Source organism: Gossypium raimondii, chromosome 6, assembly GCF_025698545.1.
Source record: "Gossypium raimondii isolate GPD5lz chromosome 6, ASM2569854v1, whole genome shotgun sequence".
Classification (NCBI taxonomy): domain Eukaryota; kingdom Viridiplantae; phylum Streptophyta; class Magnoliopsida; order Malvales; family Malvaceae; genus Gossypium; species Gossypium raimondii.
In genome coordinates, this window is record NC_068570.1 from 6,988,290 (window position 1) to 6,998,497 (window position 10,208).

General features: G+C 33.9%; 1 protein-coding gene and 1 pseudogene across 1 annotated transcript; both read left to right on the forward strand.

Annotated features, from left to right (window-relative positions):
* The first annotated feature begins 1,930 nt into the window (after positions 1 to 1,930).
* LOC105772991 (heparanase-like protein 3) lies at positions 1,931 to 5,065 on the forward strand. Its single transcript, XM_012594535.2, has 9 exons — positions 1,931 to 2,315; positions 2,607 to 2,643; positions 2,731 to 2,914; positions 3,003 to 3,151; positions 3,272 to 3,502; positions 3,590 to 3,779; positions 3,868 to 3,993; positions 4,389 to 4,488; positions 4,565 to 5,065. The coding sequence occupies exons 1-9, from the start codon at positions 2,085 to 2,087 to the stop codon at positions 4,952 to 4,954; spliced, it is 1,638 nt and encodes a 545-aa protein (XP_012449989.1). The 5' UTR covers positions 1,931 to 2,084; the 3' UTR covers positions 4,955 to 5,065.
* A 3,275-nt stretch (positions 5,066 to 8,340) lies between these two features.
* On the forward strand, positions 8,341 to 9,857 carry LOC105771717 (jasmonate-induced oxygenase 4-like; annotated as a pseudogene).
* Positions 9,858 to 10,208: the final 351 nt, after the last annotated feature.

Sequence of the window (10,208 nt, forward strand, 5' to 3'; positions counted from 1 at the left end):
CAAATCAAGCGGGTCGGGTCGGGTGGCGCCTATCGGTGGCGCCAATGAAGGTGCCTCATAGAGAGGCGCCAATGAAGGTGCCTTATAGAGAGGCGCCATTACTAGACACATCCATGAGCCGGCGGGTCCAAAAATTTTGGCCCGACCCTAGGCCGGCTCGAAATATGGGCCTAAAATTTTGTCCGGGCCCGGCCCGGGAAAAAATCATATGCCCAAGCCCGGCCCGGCCCGGCCCATTTTTTAAATAAACACCAAAAAAATTTTAAAAATAAAAAAAAAGTATTTTAAAAATAAAAAATTAAAAAATATTTATTGTATTGGGCCGGGCCCGGCCAAAAAGTTGTGCCGAGGCCCGCCCGCTTTCTAAACGGGCCTAATTTTTTGCTCAAACCCATATTTCGGGCCTATATTTTTACCCGAACCTCCTATATTTCAGGCGGGCCATCAGTCGGGCCGCCCGACCATGGACAGTCTATGGGCAGAAGGCCTCATAAATTTAGGATTATGTTATAAATTTTGTGTTTGTAATTATTTAAAATTTAATTTATTAGTAATAAATTACTAAATTACTAATAAGTTACTAATAAATTTATAACATAATCTTAAATTACTAACAAATTAATTATAAAATAATTACAATATTCATACAAAAATTACAATATTACAATATATACCGACATTCAATATTTATACAAAATTATAATATTACAATATTCATACAAAATTACAAAATTACAATATTCATATAAAATTGCAATATTTTTGTTATTAATTATTAATTATAAATTATCTATATTTAGTATGAATATTGTAATTTTTTGTATGAATATTGTAATATTATAATTTTGTATGAATATTGCAATTTTTTGTATGAATATTGTAATATTATAATTTTGTATGAATATTGTAATGTCGGTATATATTGTAATATTGTAATTTTTGTATGAATATTGTAATTATTTTATAATTAATTTGTTAGTAAATTAGGATTATGTTATAAATTTATTAGTAACTTATTAGTAATTTAGTAATTTATTACTAATAAATTAAATTTTAAATAATTACAAACACAAAATTTATAACATAATCCTAAATTTATGAGGCTTTCATTGGCGCCTAGAACGTCCATGGGTGGTGGGGCCCAAAAATTTTCGCCCGACTCCTAGGCGGGCTCGGCCCAAAATATGGGCTCGAAATTTTGTCCAGGCCGGCCGGCAAAATCATAGGCCAAGCCCGGCCCGGCCCGCCCATTGGCGCTCTCGAATGGCACCACCATTGGCGCCTCCTGTGAGGCACCACCATTGGCGCTTCCTAGATAGGCGCCAATACTATGTATTATACGGGTTCTATACTAACCCGAAAAAGTATAAAATTATATTTTATTCAAAAAAAATTATTATTATTTTATTCATTGGCGCCTATCTAATAAGCTCCAATGAAAAAAGTAACCTATTTTGGTAAATACTTTTTCTGACACCCTATTTCAGTAATTTTTTTTTTTCAACCTATTTATGTAAAAAGCCCGATAAAATATAGTGCGAAAAGAAAGAAAACAAACAGTACATAATTTTAATAAATTAGAGTATGAATTAGCCGTAGATATATATTATCAAATTATTTTTGAGAATATATTTTGGGGGAATGGGTCTCTGAGACCGTAAGAAAATAAAGATTGCGGCTTCGTTGTTCCTTCTTGCAAAAAAGTAGGCCCTAAATTCTCGACATGCAGCTTGCTTTGTTTGTTAGGTAAGAAAAAATCTTTGCTGTTTTCTTTAAGAAATGTAAAGCCCTAAAAATGGTTCCATGTAACTAACGAAAATGACTATCTTAACTTATCCTCCCCACTTCCATTAAACCTTTTATTTAATATGCCTCTCTGTTTGCATTTATAGCTCACTTTTCTCAGTAAGTTTTTATTACTATCCCTTTTTTTATATATATATATTTACATTTTGGCTCCTGTGGATGGGAAACCCTGTTAGGAAGTTCTTAACTTGCCCATTCGTAGAAGAACACTAAAGGGTTTCAAGATCTAAACTTTTGTTTTTCAATTGAATCCAAAGATTGGTTTTCAGCTTTGGTAAATGGGTTTTTGTTTTTGGGTTTGTTTTGGGTATAGCTTGCTTTTTGTAAGTTTACAAGCTGTTGCTGCAGCTGAAGGGGATGCAATTGTTGAGGGTACTGTTTATATTGATGGGAAAGCTCCCATTGGTATCATAGATGATGATTTCGTTTGTGCTACTTTGGATTGGTGGCCTCCTGAGAAATGTGATTATGGAACATGCAGTTGGGGTCTTGCTGGACTCCTCAATCTAGTAAGCCTTTTCTTTTTCAGTTTCATTTGCTCTTTTGAACACTTCACCTAGTTTTGTACAGAAAATGTGATCTCATTTTGTACAGAATCAAGGATTTCTGCTAAAGAAGAATCTGCATTTTCTATTTTAATTATATATGAATTTCAATTATGAATTTAACTACTTTATCTCTTGATGGCTTTCATGCTTAGTAAAGGTATTCCTGTTCAATTTTTTTAAAAAAAGCCTATTTCCCAGTTTATAATGCTTGCTGAGATGTGTTTCACTTTCATCCATCTTTTCCCATTGCAGGATCTTAACAATAATATATTCTTAAATGCCGTGAAAGGTAAGTTATTCTTTCCATTCGGATAGATATCGTAAATAACAAAAAAAATATTTTTTTTAATTATTTATTAGTCCCTATATTTTTCAGCTTTTTCACCATTGAAGATTAGATTGGGAGGCTCATTGCAAGATAAGGTCATATATGGTACAGATGACAATCAGGAACCCTGTACTTCATTCGTTAAAGACCCTTCTGAGATGTTTGGTTTTACTAAAGGATGTTTACCCATGAAAAGATGGGATGAACTTAATGCCTTCTTTGCAAAAGCAGGGTAAATCAAATAATTACGTCCTTTTTTGTTCTTGTATTCCTTGTAGGAATATTTTGACCATTAGCTTAACTCAAGTTTCATAATTCAGGGCTAAGATTATTGTTGGACTAAATGCTCTTGCTGGAAAATCTATAAAGCCTGGTGGTTCAGCTGTAGGAGCTTGGAACTACACCAATGCAGAATCTTTTATACGTTACACCGTTGAAAAGAACTATAAAATCCATGGTTGGGAGCTAGGTAAATGATAAGCCTCTTTTTCTTTATAACATATTTGCAATTCTTGTTAGTTGATAGATGAGATGGAAGACGATTGATGATAGATTGTAATAACTTATATTTGATATCCTTTGCTTGTAGGAAACGAATTGTCCGGGAATGGGGTTGGAACTAGGATCGCAGTTAATCAGTATGCAGCTGATACAGCAGCTCTACAAAGAATAGTGCAAAAGATATACAAGGATGTTGATTTGAAACCCTTGATCATAGCACCCGGTGGGTTCTACGAGTCAAAATGGTTCAAAGAATTCATCGATAAAACAACCACATCCTTAGATGTGGTCACTCACCACATATACAATCTTGGACCAGGTAATGTACTTCATCTTGTATAATCTTCTGGGAGCTTTAAGACTTGAAAGAAGGTTCTAACTTGACAATCGTATCCTTTTGTCATAGGAGTCGATACCCACCTTATTGAAAAGATTCTTAACCCTTCTGTTCTTGATGGCATCTCTGGAACATTCAGCGGCCTTCATAACGTCATCAAGAGTTCTGCAACTAAAGCAATTGCCTGGGTGGGAGAGGCAGGAGGAGCTTACAATAGCGGCCGTAATCTTGTTACAAATGCGTTTGTGTTCAGTTTCTGGTAAAGTGACAATAACTTGCTATCAAGCAACTTAGGCCTTATGCTCTGATTGGTTTGTAAATGATATTACCTTGGACATGAAATACAGGTATTTAGATCAGCTCGGCATGGCGTCAAAGTATGATACAAAAACATACTGCAGACAATCACTGATTGGTGGAAATTATGGTTTACTAGACACCTCCACCTTTGTACCAAATCCAGACTACTATAGGTAATTGCTTTGTGAAATTCTTTCATTACGAGACTTACATAACTAGAATTCATTACTATAAAGGAAAATTTTTCTTTCAGCCCTTATCACTGCAACCATTTATTTCCAAATACTTCAAAATAAGCTTTTGATTATTTGTGTAAGAGAAAGAGGGAATGCAAAACTATAAAGACGGTCATCATAGTAATCAGTGAAAATAAATTTCCCTGAAACAGATTGCTACACTATTTAGACTTCTTTTTTGCCTCAAACAACTTGATCAGCCTATCATTTATTCCATTTCACTTCAAAATCTGAGGGTGAGCATAAGTTATTCATGATTTTGTCTTAGTGGAAAATTTACAGTATGTTATCCAAGCCCCCATATGCATGATACTCTGCTTTCTCCACTGCAGTGCTCTTCTTTGGCACCGATTAATGGGAAGAAATGTCCTGTCTACAAGCTTTGATGGGACCAAAAAGATACGCTCTTACACTCACTGTGCAAAACAATCAGTGAGTCTCATACCACAATTATGCAGCAGGTTATCTTCCCTTTCTTGGTATTTGACCAATGTTTCCTATTTTGCAGGAAGGCATCATGGTACTATTTATCAACCTTGACAAAAGCACTACTGTCCAAGCTAAACTTGCATTCAATAGTACAATGACCTTGCGACACAATCACGAGTCTCGGACTTTGCGCATTCAGCGCATGTCTTCTAAAAAAATGATTATCGAGCTGCCTCAAATGGTTGATGCTGAAATCAGAAGAGAGGAATACCATCTAAGAGCAAAAGATGGAAACTTACAAAGCCGAACCATGCTACTGAATGGAAACATTTTAAGTGTGGATTCATCTGGGAATATACCTCCTCTGGAGCCTTTATATGTAAACTCAGCAAAGCCAATAACGGTCGAACCTTTATCCATTGTGTTCATTCACCTGTCGGATGTTATTCTCCCTGCTTGCAAGGTATAACTCTAAAGGGAACCAAAAGCGGTTCCTTATTGCTAATCAAATAAGAACACATTGCAAATGTACCATTTTTATTCATAGTGAAGAAATTATGGCAACATACTTTTTCCATAAGCACACTTATTTCCTTTCTTCATCCATATGTGTGTGAATGTAAGTATCTATAATTAAGTCAATCTCTTGTACAACAAACTTGTCATTAGCCATATAAAAGGCTGTGGGAGAACAAAACCACACATATTGGTCCATCTGTTAGCAAATGCCAACCAGACGATTCATGAGGGAACAGAAGCTTTTGGTGAGTTAAATGGAAGCATTTGTGTTAGCCAGAGGCCAGGAGGGAAGTGGTTTGGTTTGTGGCTTGGGATTTGCTTTAGAAGAACAACACAAACCATTTACCGGAGGAAATAATTAATAATTAGAGAGAAAACAAGTCAATGAAGTCAACAGAAACCATTCTCCTAGACATGAAAAGACACACGCAAAAGCATTTTTGCAAGCATTTTCCTCAGAGACCTTCCCCCCATTCTCCTGCTTCTCTATCCATTATTTTCTTTGCCATCTTTCTTTCTCTTGCAGATGAAGCTATTATATTAATTATTTGATATATAGTATAATTCACAAGTAGATTGAAAATGCAATAAGTGTTTCATTTTTAATATATTTATTTTTTACTTACCAGTAAGATACATATTGTATTCTCAAGTTGTTTGTAAAGTTTAGAAACTACTCAGATAGTGTATGGGATAAATTTCGTTTAGGCTTCGAAGAGAAAAAAGATAGTAGGTAAAGAGAAGTGGAAAAGTAGGAAGAAATAGGTTACAAATGCAAAAAGTAAAGGAAAAATGAGTTAATTTAAATTAGAATCTTAAAAATGTTATGAATGTTATTTAATGGATCTCATCTCCTTGACCTTCCACCTTTCATCTTCTTTAACCTTTAACCTTCCATCTTCTTTAAACATTTCATCTCCTTGTAACCTCATTTTCTTATTTATGAGTTAGAATATGAAAAGTCTAATCCCCTATATATATAGAGTGGAGTATACTACTTGTAAATATGATGAAAAAGTATAGAATGCAATAGAAATCATTATATTCTCATATCCATATTTTATTTATTATTTTTGTTTATAATGCATTATCAACACGAGCGCTTACATCAATCAAGAGTTTCGCGTTTTTCGTTAGTTTGGATCAATGTATGTAATACATTTTATCAAGATGTCCATTATGATAAAATTACTTATGTTTATAATTTGTTTCATCTTTTAAGGGTTCCACTAATCTTGTAATTTGTTAAAACCTCTAACATAGTCAATTTACTTGTAATTTATTTTATGACTAAATTGTTGTAATTATTTAGATTTTTTTCTGTTATGTTACTCTTGAAAGTTTTGTTAAGGGATTACTAAGGTTTGCTTGAATGTTTGTTAATGAACTACTTATATTTATATTAAATTTATATTGTAGCGATATCATCAATATCGAACCTTACAAAATTTGAATTTGTGACTCTTGATATTACTGGAAAGAACTATTTATATTGAATGTTAGATGCTGAAATACATTTAGATGCAAAAGACCTTAGTAAAGCTATTAATGAAGGAAATGAAGCATCTAGTCAAGATAAGGCCAAAACTATGATATTTTTTCGCCATCACCTCCATAAAGGACTAAAGATTGAATATTTGACTGTTAAAGATCCACTTGTCCTTTGGAATAGTTTAAAAGAAATATATGATCATCAGAAAATCATAATACTTACTAAAGCTCGCTATAATTGGCTGCATTTGAGATTAAAGATTTTAAATCTGTGAGTGAATATGACTCGGTTATATTTAGAATCACTTCCCAATTGAAATTATGTGGAGAGAACATAACTGATGAGGATATGTTAGAAAAAACATACTCCACATTTCATGCAAATAATGTTGTCCTTCAGAAAAAATATCGTGAAAAAGGTTTTAAGAAATATTCTGAATTAATATCTTGTTTACTAGAGGGCGAGCAAAATAATGAACTGTTAATGAAAAATCATGAGTCACGTCTAACTGGCTCAACTTTATTCGCTAAAGCGAATGTGATATCATATAACGGAAAGGATAAAGGCCACACTTACAGTCGAGGACGTGGTCGTGGTCGCTGTCACAGTCAAAGACGTGGACATGAACGAGGTGATCATTTTAGGAATACCCACTAGAAGTGGGATCATAAGGATGGAAAGAATGATAAAAATATAACTGGGAAAGTAGAAAGCTTGTGTTATCGTTGTGAAAGTAAAAACCATTGGTCCTGTACCTGCCGTACACCAAAGCATCTTGTAGAACTATATCAGCAATCATTTAAGGATAAAGGGAAGAAAAGAGAGACAAATTTTGTTTGTGAGAATGGCAAAGATGATTATGGCATCATTGATACAACTCATTTGTAAGCTACTAATTTCTTTACCACCCCTGAAAGGAATAATTGATTTTGTAATTTTATTATTATAGTTTTAAAGAATAAATTTTATGTAAGTTTGTTATGTTTTTAACATGGTTATTATATTATGTTTTAAACTATTTATGAAATTTTATATATTTTGAAAATTTGTCACATTTATTTGTTTTCTTTGAAAATATGAATACCTCTCAAATTCAATTAGCAACAAATGGTGAAGACTTATGCTTAGCAAATAGTGCAACTACTCATACTATATTTAAGAATAAGAAATATTTTTCTCATTTAACAATACAAAAAGCTAGTATGAGTACTATATTTGGTAGTACCAAAATCGTAGAAGGCTACGGCATATTGTTGCCTAGAGGAACTACGTTTCAAATTAATGATGCATTATACTCTCCTCAGTCTCAAAAAAATTTGTTTAGTTTTAAAGATATTCGTCATAATGGATATCATATTGAGACAATAAGTGAAAGAAATTATGAATATCTTCAAATTACAAGTATAATTCAAGGAAATAAAATTATTTTGGAAAAATTGTTCGCACTCTCCTCTGGTTTGTACTACAAGAGAATTAGTACAATTGAAGCAAATGCTATAATAAGTCAGAAGTTTACTGATGACTTTATTATTTCGCATGATCGGTTAGGCCATCCCAGTTCAATTATGATGCGAAAAATTATTGATAATTCATGTGGACATTCATTGAAGAGCCAGCAGATTCTTCAAGCTAATAATTTTTCATGTGATGCTTGCTCTCAAGGCAAATTAATCATTCGGCCATCACCAGCCAAGATAAATTATGAATCTATCACTTTTCTAAAACGGATACAAGGAGATATATGTGGACCAATACACCCTCCATATGGACCATTTAGATATTTTATGGTTTTACTCGATGCTTCGACTAGATGGTTGCATGTATCCTTGTTATCAACTTGAAACATGGAATTTGCTAGGTTACTTGCTCAGTTGATCAAATTACGAGTACATTGTCCAGATTTCCTTATCAAGACAATTCGTCTTGACAATGCTGGTGAATTTACTTCCCAAACTTTTAATGATTTTTGTATGTCTATTGGGATAAATGTTGAACATCCTGTAGCACATGTTCATACACAAAATGGTCTTACTGAATCATTAATCAAACATCTTCAATTGATTGCAAGGCCATTGCTTATGAAGTCAAAACTTTCAATTTCTGTTTTGGGGCATGCCATACTACATGCGGCATCATTAATTCGAGTCAGGCCAACAAGTTATCATAAGTTCTCTCCGTTATAAATGGTTTTTGGTCAAGAACCAAATATTTCCCATCTGGGAACTTTTGGATGTATTATATATGTTTCGGTTGCTCCACCACAACGCTCTAAGATGGGTCCTCAAAGGAGGTTAGGAATATATGTTTCGTCCTTTTAAATAAATGTGTTGTGTGTCTGGCTATTGGCCATGGGATTTCCAATTCGTACATGGAGTTGCAAAACAATTTTTTGGACTCCCACAGGAAGAGAAGCTGAAAACTCGAGAGCAGCTAATGAGGTGGAGGGTTACGGCCATGATCTGATAGTCTCAGAAAGACAAGTTCTTGACTGGAACACTCGCTTATTTCTTAGGGTATGTCCTGAAAATGAAAGAAACCTCAACCTCTGGCCTGAAAACCCACATAATTTCAGGTATAACAACTTACACTTAAAAGCACAAAAGGAATTTTGGGGCCAAAATTTGTGGATTTGTGATGTAGTTGCTGTCTAATAGTTTGTGATTTATGATGATTTCTATTTTCTTGAACAACTGTGTACTGTGAGTTGAATACTAGCAGAGATATCTTGCATGCATACTCCCCCAACGTAAAGCAAATGATGGATCTTCTCTTTAAGGCCATGGCTAAATCACTTGACTTAGAGAAGAATAGTTTCTCGGGTCAGTTTGGAGACAACCCTGTAATGCAAGTGAGGTTCAACTTCTATCCACATTCGGATAGATCAGGTGTGACAGTCTTATTACAAGACGAAGAAGTGGAAGGCCTTCAAATTGTCAAAGATGGGGCATGGATCACAGTTCCTCTCATCCCTCGTGCTCTTGTTGTCAACCTTGGTAACCAAATGCAGGTATGAACTTTTAACATTAAGCACTGAAATATTGAATCTGTATAATACAGCAGTGAGCTGCAAAAGAAAATGAAGTATGGAATTAGTTGAATATGTTTTGAATGGATGCAGATAATGAGTAACAGGATATTCAAGAGCCCTGTGCACAAGGCGGTGACTAACACAGACAAGCCGAGGATATCTGTGGCAATGTCTAATGAAGCAGAAGTAGATAAGGAGATTGGACCTGTGGAAGCCTTGATAGATGATTAGAGGCCAAGGTTATACAGGAATGTGAAATACTATGCTTCTTTTAACTATGAGTGCTTTCAGAAAGGCAAAGTAGCACTTGAGGAAGTAAAATTTCATGCATAGAACGTGGGTTCATGCAAGAATTAAAGGCTATTTTTAGATGTTGATGCATGCCTTTTGGCATCAAGTTTAATCATATATACTATATATAATATGCTTTTGACTAATGCTTTTATCAAAGTAAATTGGATACCAACTATATTAACAAATTCAAAAAATAAATAAAACAAAATTTCTATAGAATGTAAAAGTGAGGTATACATATCTTTAAAATCATGCACCTATACATACATTACATGTTTTTAACGTTTAATTTTATTTATTTTCACCTTTTTCTTTTTAACTTGAAGAATAAAGATATCAACTTAGAATTACTTTTTTAAAAACTTCAATTTTCATAAACATGCAAATGTT

Bases quoted from the DNA above. Each gene is read 5' to 3' on its own strand.
- LOC105772991 (XM_012594535.2), top strand. From the start codon at position 2,085: ATGGGTTTTTGTTTTTGGGTTTGTTTTGGGTATAGCTTGCTTTTTGTA. The intron at 2,644-2,730 runs GTAAGTTATTCT...TATATTTTTCAG, and splicing joins ATTCTTAAATGCCGTGAAAG to CTTTTTCACCATTGAAGATT. The intron at 3,503-3,589 runs GTAATGTACTTC...CTTTTGTCATAG, and splicing joins CATATACAATCTTGGACCAG to GAGTCGATACCCACCTTATT.